Source organism: Bos indicus x Bos taurus, chromosome 8 (assembly GCF_003369695.1).
Source record: "Bos indicus x Bos taurus breed Angus x Brahman F1 hybrid chromosome 8, Bos_hybrid_MaternalHap_v2.0, whole genome shotgun sequence".
Lineage (NCBI taxonomy): Eukaryota > Metazoa > Chordata > Mammalia > Artiodactyla > Bovidae > Bos > Bos indicus x Bos taurus.
The window spans coordinates 70,508,939-70,526,662 of NC_040083.1; the positions used below are offsets into that span (position 1 = coordinate 70,508,939).

Consider the following 17,724-nt stretch of genomic DNA (forward strand, 5'->3'; position numbering starts at 1 on the left):
TATAAGATGAAGGAGGTGGAGTTATGAGATGGTATAAGGGGGTTATGAAGATGGATGATGGTGATGGTTGGACAACACTGTCAATGTATTTAGTATCACTGGACTGTACATCCAGAAGATCCTCTGGAGGAGGGCATGGGAACTCACTCCAGTATTGTTGGCTGGAGAATTCCATGGACGGAGGATTCTGGAGGGCTACAGGCCATGGGGTCGCAAAGAGTCAGACACAACCGAAGCAACTTAGCACACACACACGTGCACGTCACAGTTTAAGACAGTACATTTTGTATGATGTGTATTTTACCACAGTAAAAACAACTGGAGAGAAAAGTCACATAAAACAGAGTAATTGTGGGGGGAAATGAATACATTTAGTTTTATAAGAAACTGCCAAACTGTCTTCCCAGGTGGCAGTACTACTTCACACCCCGTCAGGCAATGATGGGTGAGAGCTCCTGTTGCTTCAGTCGCACCGGTATTTGGTGGGGTCAGTGTTCCAGATTTTGGCCATTTTAATGGTACACAGTGGTGTCTCATTGTCATTTTAATTTTTATTTCTCTAGAGTGACTTATGATGTGGAGCATCTTTTCATATGGTTATTTGCCATCTGCCCATCTTTTTTGGGTTGTCCTTTGAGTCATCTTTTCAAGTATTTCCTTCACTTTTTAATTGGGTTGTTTGTTTTCGTATTATTGAGTTTTGAGGGTTTTGTGTATTCTGGAAACAATCCTTTGTCAGATATTTATTTTGAAAAGATTTTTCTCCCAGTCTACAGCTTGTCTTTTTATTTTCTGAACAGTTTGCATAAAGCAACTAGAGTTCTATCATACCTTCTTGTCTCCGTGTGAGTGTGTGTGTGTGTGTGTGTGTGTGTAAAATGGCCGGGATTTGGAAGAGGGATAGGTACAAGGAATAAATAAAATTTGATGCAGTTCTTATACTAGGCTTATAGTGTGCCTTAGGGCTTATATTGTGATTTGGGAGAGAAAACCACATAGACATTAAATAACCAGACAAAGCAGTGTGAGATTCAGGTCAAAATGCCTGGCACCAGGCAATGAGCAGAGATCAGAGGGACTGGAGAGTCCTGGGGAATGGGGGGAGCACATGGAGTCCTGGTGTGGGGTGGGAGGGTAATGAATGATGGGGGAAAGAGGGAGAGAGGAGGGTAAGGATAGACAGGGAGGGAAGAAGTGGGAGGGTGGTCCAGTCTGGGCCAGGTGGCGGTGCTGAGAGAAAGACACAGACCTGGAAAACCAGCTTAATACTTGTTCAAGGAGTTGCCCTAGGACATCTGGGAACAGGTAGGGTGGGGCTGGACACAGAGTGGACCCTGGAAATTTGGCAAAGCCATACAGCATGGGATAGTGGGTTCCAAAGACCAACTTTGCCCACGTTATAATTTTGCTGTTCCCCTCACTCCCCACATGGCCCCTCCACCAGAAAGTCTCCCACTGAGAGAAGGTGGAGACTTTCACCCTGCACAGTCATTTAGAGGGAAAAAAAGTTTAAAAAAAAATCAGTCTAAATCTCATTCCCAGACACCTGGCTTCTGCCAGCTCTGACCACCTTGTCTCGAAGATGCAGCTAGAGCAGGGAGAGAGTGCGCCAGACAAAAATGGGAGTTTTTCTGCCTAGCGATGGGCTGGCATCTGGCAGGGCCCCGCTCTGGCCACAGCCCAGCAAAGCCCTGCGGGTTCCCGGTGCTCTGTAGCGCCTGCCCAGATTGCTCAGGGTTGGCTGAGGACACAGCCTGACTCTGGTCCATCCCAACTGCTGGCATTTATGAGGTTCCTACGTGCCCAGAGCCAGTTCAGCACTCTGGGGGAGACAGAGGAAGCAAGAATCCAGCTGTCACCAGCCTCCCACTCCCAAGAAGAAGACCCCAAGAGCTCACAAAGGCAGTTGGCTTAAATATCTGGGAGGGTGGGAGTTTCCAAGGAAGCCATGGTTCCGCAAAAAGGCCCAAACCCCAAGGGCAGGAACGCTGCTGTGGACTGAACTGCGTCCCACTAAATTCGTATGTTGAAGTCCTAATCTTGGTGTTTGGAGATGGGCACCCAGAGCATTGGCCAGTTAACTCAGTCCCCTCTCTTGATTGATTCCAGTCACTTCTACATTGGAAACCATTCAAATATGTCCCATTCCAAGGACAGAAGCCCAACCATTCTTAAATGATTCACCTGCCACAGGGCTAAGGCCTCAGCCCCATCTGCGGCCAACCCACCTCCCTCCACCCACATCCACCCTTTTGAGAGAGGAGGGCAGAGGGAAATTGCACATCCTTTTCTCTGGTCATTCTGCAGAATGTGGAAGGAGGTAGGCATGGGAGCTCTAAGACTTCCTTCTCTCTCTCTTTTTTTTTTTTTTTAAGATTTTTGATGTGGACCATTTAAAAGTCTTTATTGAATTTGTTACAATGTTGCTTCTGTTCTATGTTTTGGTTTTGTGGTCACGAGGTGCAGGTGCGTGGGATCTTAGCTCCCTGACCAGGTATTGAACCCACACCCTCTGCATTGGAAGGCAAAGTCTTAACCACTAGGCCACCAAGGAGGCTCCTAAAACCCCCTCCTTCTGAAACTCACCAAGCCCTTTGGGGCCAGGTGGACTACCTGCTGTTGGGGGATGGAGTTCCCACTGGAGATTCAGGCTGTCATGTGATATCTGGTAGTGCGTGTTCTTATGTGTTGATTGGTGACATGTGTCTTAAAATTTAGAAGGACCATTTTGCACAGAATCTGCACTTTGTTGGTCTTAGGTTTCTGACCCTTTTACCATTTACAAGGGCTTCCCTGGTAGCTCAGATGGTAAATCCACCTGCAATGCAGGAGACCTTGATTTGATTCCTGGGTCAGGAAGATCCCCTGGAGAAGGGATAGGCTATCCAATCCAGTATTCTTGGGCTTCCCTTGTGGCTCAGTCAGTAAAGAATCCTCCTGCAATGCGGGAGACCTGGGTCTGTTCCCTGGGTAGAGAAGATCCCCTGGAGAAGGGAATGGCTACCCAATCCAGTATTCTTGCCTGGAGAACTCCATGGGCAGAGGAACCTGGCAGGCTACAGTCCATGGGGTCACAAAGAGTTGGACATGACTGAGCAATATTCACTCACTCACTATTTAAAATTGACATTTAATTTTCCAAATCACTCTTGCTGCCTGATCACTTGTTATTAGTTCTGCTTTGTTTAAAAAAAATTGTAATGTGTATTTATCCTGTGAGTAGGTCTGGGGAGCGGGGCTTCCCAGGTGGTAAAGAACCTGCTTGCAAATGCAGGCAACATAAGAGACACCAGTTCGATCCCTGGATTGGGAAGTTTCCCTGGAAGAGGGCATGGCAATCCACTCCAGTATTCTTGCCTGGAGAATCCCATGGATAGAGGAGCCTGGTGTACTATAGTCCATGGGGTCGAAAAGAGTAGGACACGAGTGAAGGAAATTAGCGTGCACGCACCCAGGCCTGGGGTCGGGTGGGAACGGGGCACAGGGGCCTGTTTTCGCTGTGGTGACATGGGACTTGCAGGTCCCTTTATACTTCAGTGTTGGAACGGGACAACAATAAACAAACAACAAAAACAGACTTTGTTCCAGTGCCATCTTCCCTGGGAGGACTTTCTTGACTGTAATATTTTCCATCCCCCCCTCCACTTCTCTGGCATTTCCTATTCACCTTCTCCACTATGCTACTTCTCCATTTAGCCTTTAAGCCTTGGAGCATACAGTGTACATTATTCATTTGTTTTCTTCTCTGCTGGAATGCAAGTGCCACAGCGGCAGGGCTTGCTTTCTTATTTTCCTTATTTTTTCCACTGCTATTTCAAGTACCTTTGTTTAATAAATACTTGTGGGATGAGTGGCTGGGTTTCTCGGAGGCCAGAAAGTCCTGAGGGGCAGGCACAAAGCTGGCCTTGCTGCCTGCATGGCTTCCCTACCCAGCCTCTCACTCACCGTCATCTCCTGACTTCTCTCCTTTCGGAAAATCAGAAGTTCATACCTCTCTCAGTGTTTGCGTTTTTACAGACATGTTCACTGGTTCCCTGCAGTCAGGACAAAGCAAGTTCTGTCGGTTTGGTTGAGGAGCAGAGAGAGTACTGATGCTTTTCGGTGATTAGCTGCATTGTGTTAACTGCAGATTTTTTTTTCAGAGTGTGTGTGTGCATGTGTGTTGGGGGTTGTTTAATAAAGAATTTGTCTGGGGACTTTTCTAGGGGTCTAGACTCTCAAGAGTCTTCTCTAACACCACAGTTCAAAAGCATTAATTCTTCGTCGCTCAGCCTTCTTCACAGTCCAACTCTCACATCCATACATAACCACAGGAAAAACCATAGCCTTGACTAGACGAAACTTTGTTGGCAAAGTCATGTCTCTGCTTTTGAATATGCTATCTAGGTTGGTCATAACTTTCCTTCCAAGGAGTAAGCATCTTTTAATTTCATGGCTGCAGTCATCATCTGCAGTGATTCTGGAGCCCCAAAAATAAAGTCTGACACTGTTTCTACTGTTTCCCCATCTATTTGCCATGAAGTGATGGGACCGGATGCCATGATCTTAGTTTTCTGAATGTTGACCTTTAAGCCAACTTTTTCACTCTCCTCTTTCACTTTCATCAAGAGGCTTTTTAGTTCCTCTTCACTTTCTGCCATAAGAGTTGGACTGTGAAGAAGGCTGAGCACCAAAGAATTGATGCTTTTGAACTGTGGTGTTGGAGAAGACTCTTGAGAGTCCCTTGGACTGCAAGGAGATCCAACCAGTCCATTCTAAAGGAGATCAGCCCTGGGATTTCTTTGGAGGGAATGATGCTGAAGCTGAAACTCCAGTACATTGGCCACCTCATGCAAAGAGTTGACTCATTGGAAAAGACTCTGATGCCGGGAGGGATTGGTGGCAGGAGGAGAAGGGGACGACAGAGGATGAGATGGCTGGATGGCATCACTGACTCAATGGATGCGAGTCTGAGTGAACTCCAGGAGTTGGTGATGGACAGGGAGGCCTGGCGTGCTGCGATTCATGGGGTCGCAAAGAGTCGGACATGACTGAGTGACTGAACTGAACTGAACTGAACAGAGTCATCAATGTTCTTTTAATTGCAAGTGGAAATTGCAGACTCACCAGTTTGAGCTCTCTTAAATGCAAAAAGAATGTTCCCTGGACCAGTGTGAAGCTTCCCTCCACACTCTCAGTGCAGGGGCCTGAGTTCGATTCCTGGTCAGGGAACTAAGATCCCACATGCCTCAACTAAGCAGGCGCACTACAACCAGTGTGCCTGCAGGCTGTGCAGCTCGCGTACTGCGACTGGAGAAGCATGCAGTCCACAGTGAAGATCCAGTGCAGCCAACATAAATTAAAAAAAACAAAACCAAAAAAACTACTCACTTAAAAAAAAAGAATTTGTCTGGTTTTCATCCCTCAGCCTGGACAGAAAGCTCCTAAACCCTTGGCATTTCCCCAGTGATAGCGGTGTCTTTGTTATTCATGGTGGGTCCCCAGAACCATGCCTGAGTTTATGCTGAGGTGACTCATGGTGGCCCCTGGATAGTTTCAGGATGGGGGCTTGCCACGTCAGAAAGACCAATTATGTGATTGAAGGGTTGGGATTTTAGGCTATGTTACATCAATCTGACTTCCCAACCTCTGGAGAAAAGGCCTAGAGATTGAATCGTTATGTAGCCAAGGACTCAGTCAATCATGCTTATATAATGCTGCTGCTGCTGCTAAGTTACTTCAGTCGTGTACGACTCTGTGCGACCCCATAGATGGCAGCCCACCAGGCGCCCCTGTCCCTGGGATTCTCCAGGCAAGAACACTGGACTGGGTTGCCATTTCCTTCTCCAATGCATGAAAGTGAAAAGTAAAAGTGAAGTCGCTCAGTCGTCTCCGACTCTTCGCGACCCCATGGACTGCAGCCTACCAGGCTCCTCCGTCCATGGGATTTTCCAAGCAAGAGTACTGGAGTGGGGTGCCATTGCCTTCTCCAGCTTGTATAATGAAACCCCAATAAAAACTCTGGCCAGCAAGGCTTCGTGCCTGGAGGGTGATGGGTCCTGAAGACACGAAAACTGCTCACTTTGGACCCTCCCAGACTTTCCTTGTCTCATATGTTTCTTCATTGGGCTTGTCCTGATTTGTATCCTTTATAATGAAACTGCAACTGTAACTAAGGAGTTCTGTGAGTCATTCTAGAGAACCCTCGAACCTGAGGGTATCATAAGAACCCTCAAATTTGTACCCAGTTGGTCAGAAATGTAGAGGCCTGGGGACCCTGGAACCTGCAGCTAGTGTCTGAAGTGAGGGTAGTCTTGTGAGGGGGACTGTGCCCTCAGCCTGTGAAGTGTGGCCTAACAATGGGGAGGTGACCTCAGAATTGCATGGCAAGGGGAACCTCCTGTGGTCATCAGTGCGGTCTTTTAATTGCAAGTGCAAATTGCAGGCTTACGAACTTGAGCTTTCTTAGGCGCAAAAGGAAGCATACTGGCTCATTAAACAGGGGAAGCAGGGGCAGGGGGGAGATTCAAGAATAGACTGATTGGAAACCTGGATGGATCCAGGGACTCGGCTACTCAAGCAGGGAGGGTCCCCACTAAGGCTTTTCTCTAGTGGAGAGCCTGGCCCTACTGACTCCTTTGGACCCCTGGGCTCCCAACACTGAGAGAATACATTTCTGTTGTTTTAAGCCACCCAAATGTGTGGTAATTTGCTATGGCAGCTATAGGAGAGATCGTGGAAAGCTGGAAAGAGCACCATGCTGGTGGTCAGTAGTGTCTGACTCTTTGCGACCCCTATGGATTATAGCCCATCAGGCTCCCCTGTCCATGGGATTCTCCAGGCAAGAAGACTTGGAATGGTTTGCCATTTACTTCTCCAGGGGAATCTTCCTGGCCCAGGGATTGAACCTGAGTCTCCTCTGTCTCTTGATAGGCAGATTCTTTACTGCTGAGCCGTCGGGAAACCCAACGGCAGCCACAGGAAACTACCTGCTATTCCAATGGGTTGATCTAAATTGAATTTTTCCCTACCTGCCACTGTTAGGTACCCATGTGTGAGAGTGAGGAGTGAGTCTGTCCTTTCCAGGACAGACCTCAGCTCTATAGGCCTCAGGACACCAATGAGCAAGCAGTGGAAACACCCAGAGGAGGGGCCAGGGAGACACAGGGAGCCAGTTACCCACGGAGCCAGTTGGTGGCATTATCACACCTCTGAAATGAAGTCGCTCAGTCGTGTCCGACTCTTTTTGCGATCCCATGCACTGTAGCCTACCAGGCTCCTCAGTCTATGGAATTTTCTAGGCAAGAGTACTGGAGTAGGTTGCCATTTCCTTCTCCAGGGGATCTTCCCAACCCAGGGATCAATCACACCTCTGGTTTCCCACTAATGGTGGACTTAGATCTCTCTAACTTTGTACGACTCACGGGACATTTCTGGACTTACAGTGATAAAATGTACTTTTAGTTTGTGATTCCGCTGCAAAGGATACACTGCTTCTTCAGAAGGGCAGGCTGTTCAGGTCCTCAGAGAAAGAAAAAGACAAGGGTTAGAGCAGCCACTAGGTGGCGAAATCTCTTTCTGCAGCTGGACAGCAGGTGGACTGCAACCCCTGCTATGGGGTTCTCAGAGGATGCTACCCAGATAGGCAGGCTGAGGCTGCACCTAGAAACTTACATCCAAGAAAATGGTGACTCTGATGCTTGATTGGTGATTATTACATGCAGAGAGGGACTGCCCTGGTGGCTCAAATGGTAAAGATCTGCCTGTAATACAGGAGACCCAAGTTTGATCCCTGGGTGGGGGAAGATCCCTTGGAGAAGGAAATAGGAATCCATTCCAGTATTCTTGCCTGGAGAAATCCAAGGACAGAGGAGCCTGGTGGACTATAATCCATAGGGTTTCAAAGAGTCAGACATGACGGAGTGACTAACATTTCCACTTTCACACATGCAGAAAGGGGGTGATAAGAAAGAACTCTAGAGTGACATGCAGGTTTCTGGTCTGAGTTAGCAGAAACTGCTCAGAGGAAAAAGGTATGGGGGAGGAGGTATGTTCTGTGGGACATCTAAGTAACAGTTGGCAGGAAGCAGAAATAAGGGTAATTCTCGAGTGGAAGTAAATTAAAGGATGGTATGTAGGGGTGGGATGATCTTCTCTAATATTACACCCAGCAGAGTGCAGTGTCTAGAGGAGGGGCTGGCAAATACTGTCCATGGGTGGAATTGGCCTGCCATCCACCTTCTGTAAACATAAAAAGTTCATTTACATGTTGTCTATGACTCATTTCACACTACAAAAGCACAGTGAAGTAAGTTTTGGATAGAATTTATATGGGCTGTGAACCGAAAATATTTCCTATCTGGCCCTTTGGAGAACAATTCTGCTGACATCTGGTCTAGTTTCTCCTTTCTTGTTAGTCATTCAGCTCCCCTTTCTGTGGGTCATTCATAGCCTATTTTTCTTTTTTCCTTTTTTGGCCATGCCACGTAGCTTGGGAGATCTTAGTTCCCTGACCAGGGATTGAACCCAGGGCCACAGCAGTGAAAGCACAGAGTCCTAACCACTACACCACCAGGAAACTCTTCCCATAGCCCAATTTTCTTTGGGCTTTCCTTTTTCTCGCTGATTTCCAAAAAAACCTTTTATAATATATATTAATCCCTTTCCAGGTTTAGTCATTGCAAATACCCTCTGGGTTTGCCACCTGTTAGTTTTGACTGTGATGGCTGTTGAACAGAAATTCTTATCTTTGATAGAGCTAAATCCATCCTTACCCTCCCCTTGCATTTGGTGCTTGGGGGTGGGGTTTAAAAGATGATTAACTTTAGAACAATTTTAAAAGGAAAAAAAAAAATCTGAAGCTATGCTTAGAATATGATCACATACAGAAATTTTCTCCAAGCTGCAATTTGTAAAACACCCATCTTAATTTACCTCTACTTATCAATACCTAATTTAGGGATTCTTTTTCCTTTTTTTCCAAGACTACATGGTAAAGAAGGAAGGAAACCACTTGAATTTATTTCTAAGTTTTTCTACATAAAGCTTTAAAATGTGGTTTTTCCAGTGGTCATGTATGGATGTGAGAGTTGGACCGTGGAGAGGGCTGAGCACTGAAGAATTGATGTTTTTGAGCGGTGGTATTGGAGAAGACTCTTGAGAGTCTTTTGGACTGCAGAGAGATCAAACCAGTCAATCCTGGGGGAAATCAATCATGAATATTCATTGGAAGGACTAATGTTGAAGCTGAGGCTCCAATACTTTGGCCACCTGATGTGAGGAGCTGATTCATTAGAATAAAACCCTGATGCTGGGAAAGATCAAACACAGGAGAAGGGGATGACAGAGGATAGTTGGATGACATCACTGACTCAATGGACATGAGTTTGAGTAAGACCCAGGAATTGGTGATAGACAGGGAGTCGTGGTGTGATGTAGTCCATGAAGTTGCAAATAGTTGGACACTTACCGAGCAACTGAGCTGAACCAAACAACTTAAACAACAGTCCTTCCAATGAATACTCAGTGTTGATTTCCTTTGGGATTGACTGGTTTGGTATTCTTGCCGTCTAGGGGACTCTCAGGTGTCTTCTCCAGCACCACGGTTCAGGGGCATCGATTCTTCAATGCTCAGCCTTCTTTATGGACCAACTCTCACATCAGTACATGACTACTGGCAAAACCACAGCTTTGACTATATGGAATTTGTTAGCAAAGTGATATCTCTGCTTTTTAAAACACTGTCTAGCTTTGTCACCTACGTGAAAGCTGTCTAACACACCTTTAGTTAGTACTGAACATGAAACTAACAAAAGGAAATGCATCCAGCATCTGTGCAGAAAGTGAGCCAAAGAAGAAAAATTTTCAAAACTAAAAGCCACCCACACTCAATTAGGGATGGTATGGGGAGGAAGGTGGGAGGGGTGTTCAGGATGGGGAACACGTGTACACCCGTGGTGGATTCATGTTGATGTATGGCAAAACCAATACAATATTGTAAAGTAATTAGCCTCCACTTAAAATAGATAAATTTATATTAAGAAATAAAATGTAAAACTGTACATGGCTTTAAATTTGAATAAGACTCTGTCATCCAGAAAGAAGACTGAATAAAAGATGTATAAACTATTTATATTGCAAATCCTAGGAACCTAAAGAGTTACTACTGCCTTGACAAAGAAACCAGATTTTTTTTTTTATACTACAAATATTTATGAAACAGTAGGTGCTGTGTGGGGTTTTCTTTGTTGGATTAGACATAAACAGAAATACAGAAAGTAAACACAAGACCCCCTCATGATCCACATTCAAGGGGACTTAGAGATGGAGCAGATAGACTGATAGACAGCAAGGCCACAGAAGGCTAAAGAGGATGTGTCATTTGAACATTATGGACAATGGCCAGGAGCTTCCAAAAAACTCTGTTTTGCTGCCATGACCTAAATAACAAACTTTACAAGGCTGGGTAGAGCCCATTAAACGTGTGTCTGTCTTTTTGAATCTAAAATCTAGGTAATGAATTAAGCTTGTGCCAGGTGGAGATGGACTCTCAGGAGAAAGTGCTATGTCTGGTCCCTGCAGTTTAAGTCACGTGTTATCACAGGCACGAGGAGGATTAATGCTTCCAAAGTTGCCTCCTTCAGACTCTGATTATCATGAAAAGGGTGGAAGATGGTATCAAAATTATCAATTATAAACCCAGGAGGACAGTGAGCAAAGCCAGTCTGGGACTTTCTAGAAATAATACAGTGAAAGAGTTCGTCCCACACTGGGAATTAAGGGGGTGCTCGGTCTTCCAGTGAACCTGGCCACAGACCAACTTTTCCCTCTTCTCCTTTTCTCAAATATAATCCTTTTTCTCTTCCTTGAGTTTCTGTGTTTAAATACGAAGTCCATCTTCTGTACCCATCACCACCATTGTTCAGTGAGGGGGTTTCAGTGGTTTTCCTCAGGGTGCAAGTCTTAAGGCTGAGCCTTCTTGTCTGGCGCTCGGACACACAATGGGGCTGTTGACAGAAATGTTTAAGTGGCCGTGAAGTCTGGAGCCCGGATGCAATCCACCTGCCAGACAGGATCAAAGGTGATGGGCGCAGATAGAAGTCCAAGAAGTTCGACCTCCAGCCAGGTTCTCGTCAGCCTTAATGGATGCACTAACAGAGAGCAGGAGGGAGAGTTGAGCATGCTGAGGACAAAGGGAAACGTGACAGCTCAATCAACTCTCCTTTTGTCAACAGGCAGCAGATCACAGGCTGGGGCCAGCAGGCTCCCAGACAGGACGGGGCTGGAGAGGACCCTTGGGGTGTAGGATTTCCTCTGGGTGGGAGGCTCAGCTCCAGGCAAAGCCCCAATCTATACACACTGGGCTTTGGGAGAAAGGGCGCTCCTAAGCTCCTGTGTCTTTGATGACTTTCGGTTAGAAGATACTCTGTCTCAGACAGAGATGACATTCCCGGCTCCCAGGACAGTGAGAGCACCACAAACCCCTCTGTGCAATCCATTAGCATTTTGGGATCTCAGGGTAAAAAAAAAAAGATCCACTTTTGCATTCCAAACTCAATGGGGGATCAGAAACAGATGAAAAACCAAAACCCAAAACTGTTGCCTTGCAGGTCTGTTAACAAGGGCAGTCTGCTGGAAACAGGCACTTATTTCTCTTCCAAGAAGTGGAATAAAATGTAGACATCTCTAGAAGGCTTTGATATAATTTATTTACCCTCAGGCACAGAGGCCTGTGTTCACTGCGTTGCCTCAAGAATTATTTAAGCAGGTTTTAACGTTACCATTCCTTCCTGTGCTCACTGGCTGGTTCTTTGCCCTGCACTCACTGCCCTCCAACATTCCCACTTGGTTCTGCCTCCCCCGAACCTGCCCTGCTTTTATTTTTGTTGTTCTTAACAGCCGGTCCCCTTCCTTTCCATCTGTCTCTTAACATCTATTTTCAGGTTATGGCTCAGGTCCTTCCTCCTGCAGCCCTATTTAGATATTCTCAAACAGCTGAAAAATAGGGGTAGCTTCTAATAGTTGCTGGCAACATTAATAACGGGATTCATGCTTCTCTGGAAAAAAAGCCAATGGTTTTAAACTTAGATCTAATTGTAAAATGGTGTAATATAAGGTCAGCAATTATTTTACTACTTATAAGACAAAAATGCATAACATTTGATCATTTCTTTTCCTTTTATGTATATACATAGTTAATGTGTTTCCGTCGCTCAATCCTGACTCTTTGCGACTCCATGGACTGTAGCCCACCATGCTCCTCTGTCCATGGGATTATCCAGGCAAGAATACCAGAGTGGGTTGCCTTTCCCTTCTCCAGGGGATCTTCCTGACCCAGGGATTGAACCCAGGTCTCCTGCATTGCAGGCAGATTCTTTACCGTCTGACCCACCGGAGATATAGTTAATGGGTCCTTTAAAATGACAATCTTATATAAACAGTAGTCTTTCAATGGCCTTTATTGTTGATGAATAGCTTAGTATTACACCGTGGTGAATGTTTCTACTCATCATATATTTGGGTTTCCAGCTGAAGGACACCGGGACCCCTTCCTCCACCACGCCTGTCAAATACAGCAAACGCATGGAGTGTGTAGTCAGACTCAGACAATTTATTTTACTGAATTGAGATTCAAGTTCAACTAAGCATTCTAACAGGTAACAAGATTCAAACATCAGAGGAAAATCTCTTTACAAACCACAAGCAAGCAAGCTCACACAGAACCTATGGGCCATCAGATGAACTTCCACTTTATTCTCAGCACCCATCCCTCTGGAGTGTCGCAGGGTGAGGCTGCCAAACACAGAAAATGATACAACAGCACAACTGCCCGAGGGCAATTATTCTTTGAATGGAAAACACCATTTAAATCAAAAACATTTAGAGATGCTCCCTTAGTTTGTATAATTCCTAACCTCGAAATAAAATCTCAGTAACAGAACACAGAATTCTCCTTGGTTGGTCACCTCATTCACTACGGAAGAGGACAATCAATAAAAACGTAAAAAAACATAACCCTGAAAGAGAAATAAATAACTAAATAATTTACTTGTAGGTAGTTCTGCTGCACTCATTGCACGTAACCACACAATATTCTAAAGCTGATTTTTTTTTAAAAAAAGCTTGGAAAACGCAGTTGCCTGTTTGAGTTTCTTGCTAAGTGGTGCATGCTTCTTAGATGGAGAAGTATCCTATGTTAAATCTGAGTTTCAGATTTAAACACCAGGTACTCTAGAGCTTTCCCACCTGCGTGCACAGGTATGGTGACAGGAGAGCAAGGGGTCTCCCCAGCTTCCAGCTGGGGAGCTGCAAAAAGCCAGTGGTTTAGGGCGAGAATGTGCAAAAACCACTGGGACCAATCAGTCTGTTTGTACTTTTACTGTGATGTCATTGCAGGGACTGTAAAATATTCAAGAACATTCTCTGGAGGTTTAAAAAGGAGCAGCACAGGTAGGATGATGAACAGAAGCGTTTACTTGAGGAATCTTTCCACCCAACAGAAAGCTAACACAGAACACTGCTCTTTTCGAGGCTTTCAGCAAGTTCCCTCCCACCCATCTGATTTCTCCTGCTTTCTGTCACTAAAAGTGTTCACACTTTACTGCCTTCTTAGCCAGCCCTTAATTGACATTATTTCTTTGCTTCCAGAATTAGGCCCCTCCTGTGCCTGCTGATGTCACAACAGGGCAGAGTGAGCGCCCACCCCCCAACAGCATGTTTTAAATTTGGGTTGGGGGAGGGGGGAATATGTTATCTGGTTTATTAGAAAACCAATCTTGAAAAGTACCTAGAGAAAAAGATGAGTGAGATTCTGGCACATCCACAACTATTTTCAGATTGCAGTTGGTCATGTCTCTGGCCCTTCTTTCTGTGCTCACGCTGGTCGCAGGGACCTCTCTAAATAGAGAGAAGGCACTGGATATCCGTTCTTGAATGGACCCTCTGTGGAGGCTCAGCAGCGTCCTCTCTAAAGGGACACTGAGTAAGTGTCTGAGGCTCTACAGGTCACATGTAGTCTCTGGTGTGTATCGGTTACTTTTCCTTTAATGACCTCAAAAAAACTGAAAACACATTCTCAGCTCAAGAGTCTCCCAGATTTTCCCTGTGGGTGATGGCTTGCCAAGCCTCTGCTGGGATTTCTTTGATGGGGTACACAGCTCCGAACTATGCAAAGTACAAGACCACTGTGCCTTGGGACCCTAATCTGGGGACTCCTTTTGGAGACTGAGATAGGTCCTGGCAGATGGATGTCAAGCTTGGATCTTCCATGCTGGTCTCTGCTGCACTCCCCAAACATACAGAGCTGGACCACATTAGCACCCTTTATCTAAAAAGTGGCTGTTTACCGTAGGAGGTCTTAATTTACGCCCACTTAAACCTACCTGTGCTAGCTTATCCTTGTCGTGATCTGAAAGGCAAAATCACATATTCCAGGTACTAGGAAATTTTCATCCTGCAGGTTAGGGCCTTACTACTCCACATGGCTGGTGGTAGAAAAGCTAACGTGTAAACTTACTTTTTGTTCATCACTAATGCCACCTACAGTCCGCAGGGCAACCCCTCTAAGAAGCCAAGGAGAAGCATGCCAGCTCTCTACCCCTGGGGTACTCACGACACAGCTCACGGTGTGGCTGTGCCTTGAAAAAGAACAGTGTTTACCAGGAACCAAGGAATTAAACAGGTGGAGATCAGCATTTCAGAGGCTGGATTTTTTCGAGAAATACCTGTCTCCATCCTCTCTTAAGTCTCTCTACACATGAGATGCTATGACACCATCTAGCTCCTCCAACCTTCTTGATATCTGAGAGGCAAACTTTCTACCAACAATTTTTCCATTGTTAGAATGTTCACTTCGAAGAGCAGGATCAGAGGATTTGCATTTCTTTCATAAATCTGTAATCTCTTTTTTTTTTTTTTTTTAAATCTGTAATCTCTTAAGTTATCAACATATAGTATGTCAGGTTTTTAAGTAATTACTAGACAAGATGAATATCCAATTTTTTTTCTAAATTAAATAAGGGCTTAAAAACCTGAATTCTTTCTCTCATCAGTGTTTCTTTTAAAAAGCAGCTGATGACTCTCAAAATATAAATCTGTTACCAACTAGATGGATTTACCTGTTGTGGAATTAAGAAATAGTCTAGGGGCGTGCATGCATGTGTACACACACACACACACACACACACACCATCATCTAAAAAACTATGTATGAGAATGTCCAAAGTTTCTGAACTAAATAAATAGGTAAAAAACCACCCATCTCACAGACTTTTTAGATTTTTGTTTGAAATGTCAAACTTGTTTTCCTCAAAATGTGAGTTGATTCTTCTTTCTCTTAGTCCTGTGGCTTTACAGTGGCCCTGCCAGGACTACCTCAACCACAACAATCAAGCCAAGTCTCTGAAATACGAGGGCAGGAGGGATACCAACTTGTAGGTGGAAGAAACCAGAGCACAATTAAATAACCACAAATGAATGAGAAATACAGACATGCCAGTTGGCAGACACCAGCTCCAGTTCTAACATTAAAACCAGTGAAACTATGAATTTTCCAACTCAGTCAAAAACATAGTGTTCTAAGGGTGCTGAAAGATGGGATGAAGGAAGTAATTGCCTGTGGTTGGTATCGAGGACTGATTTTTTTCTAAATGAAATGAAATGCAACAGTAGACTCTGAAGCATGTGCTTTTAAAAGTGACAGCACTGTACTCTCTCACTCTCTCCCATTGGTGTTGGGCGCGCGCACACGCACACACATACACACACACACACACACACACACACACACACACACACACACAGCACTCTGGTCATTTTCACATTTTTTCAGGTCTCTTCCTATCAATTTTAAAAACTGCTACCTCTTGGTGCCTATACCTACCTACTGTGGATATAAATGGTTCTGGTTTTTTAAACCTGCCAAGAAAATAAACAGTAAGAGCCCTGAACAATAAATAAAACTAAGCATCTCCCTCTTTAGGTGAGAGCTTTCAAGACAGAAACAGGGATGATCAGTCCAGTGAGAACGTGTTCTGGTTCTGTGAAAGCGTCACCCCTCAGTTCCAACTCCCCTGACAGAGGACAGCCTGCTGTTTTCCTCCAGTATCAAAGTGCATCTGTTTAAAATCGAATATGCCTTAGAGAACAACCCAAAATCTTTGTAATTTTTGTCAGACAGTCTATGCAGCAAAAATGAAGTGATGCTCCCTTTTCCTGACTCCTCCATTCAAAGCTGTACACAGAACAGCTGGACGCAATACTTCTAGGAGAGTGGAGTTTACTAACAGTGGGGTTTGGTTTTGTTTCAAGGAACAAAAAGGAAAAGGAAAAGCAAAACTAAGTGAGAATGAAGAGGAGAAACCCTGAGGCAAAAATGGCTTTTCCTGTAGAGTCTTCTGGGGGCTCGGAGTCCGGTTCATAAGGTACCAGCTATCTTCTGGGACGGAAGGCCTTCCTCCAGCCAGACTGCGGCAGCTGAGCCGCTGCGCGGGGCCCGCCGGTGGATGCGCCGCAGCCGCAGCAGGTAGAGGAGGATAGCGAGCAGGACCACCAGGAAGCAGCCGGAGAACAGGTAGTGGTTGTACACAAAGGAGAAGCCCCGCCAGTGCGCATGGCTGGCCCGGAAGGTCTCCTGCTGGATGTCTCTGCCCCGGGGAACAAGAATAAACAGGACGGCTAACTAGGCAGGCAGCAGATGCAAGGTGACGGTGCCCAGGGACCGGGCAGGGGGGACCTGGTTTAGGACCAGACAGAAACTGTCACCTCTGTCTCCCAGACCCGGTTCCCTCACCTCTAAAATGCAGGATAATGCGGCCCAGCAGAGGGTGGTTCTGAGTATGAAAATGGTAACACATGAAAGTGTATTTTACCAACACTCTGGTTTGGGTAACAAAAATCAGAGAAAGTTAGAACTGTGTTTCACTAATACACAGAAGCCATGTGGAATCAAAGCACATGTTTGTGATCAGTAACACCTACTTCTCAGTTTCTGCTGTTAACCCAGCTAAATATGCTGCTGGGCAAGGCTTAATTAAATGAAGGGAAAAACAAAACCAAAAGCAGCTAATACATTTATTTGTGAACCAGGGTTCTGATGTGGGGGTCAACTGACAGCCAGGTCTGAATGTGAAAGGGGAAGAAGACATGTCTTTATTTTATGACTCTGGCTGCAATGCAGTATTTCCACTGAATGTGAATGCAGACAAAGACCACTACAGTGTCAGCAGGACATGTGAGTTCCTAGTACAACTCACAGATCTTTTCCATCACACTGGGGTGTTCTGCAGATGCCTCAAAATACTATCAACAGGTATCACTACACTGAAATTCCAGAAAATATGAATTCTGCTGCCAGGTCTTGCTATCTAAAGTTTTAATAAGGAAGAACATACACTACAAATCACAAGTTTGTCTTCTGTAATGTTTGATAAATATATTGCAATATAACAGTTTCCTCTATAGACTTTTGCATTTATATTATGCACTAAAAGCAAGATTTCAGGAAGTGGTCCAAGGCCATAAGGGTTAAGGACCCTAGAATGGACCCCTCTGTGTCGGGGCTAGGGAACAGAGAGCTGATGACAATGGGAGGGGAGGATGCACCAGTGTGGAAGACCAAGTCAGAAGCCCTCCCTCCCCACCCCTCCAACCCCGCCATGCTCCCAATCTGCCCTCAGCCAGCATTAACAACGCCCCAAAAGCCCACACCCATGCTACCACGATCCCTTAGACGCAGAGAAGCACCTT

The 17,724-nt window shown here is 45.3% G+C and overlaps 1 protein-coding gene across 6 annotated transcripts in view; it reads right to left on the reverse strand.

The window, feature by feature from the left end:
- Positions 1-12,422: 12,422 nt before the first annotated feature.
- ENTPD4 (ectonucleoside triphosphate diphosphohydrolase 4) overlaps positions 12,423-17,724 on the reverse strand; it is a 36,454-nt gene continuing 31,152 nt past the window's right edge. For all 6 annotated transcript variants that reach the window (XM_027549929.1, XM_027549926.1, XM_027549930.1 and 3 more), the window contains one exon: positions 12,423-16,622. In XM_027549929.1, coding sequence (XP_027405730.1) covers positions 16,394-16,622 — 229 coding nt within the window. In that variant the 3' untranslated portion in view covers positions 12,423-16,393. The remainder of the gene's footprint in view (positions 16,623-17,724) is intronic.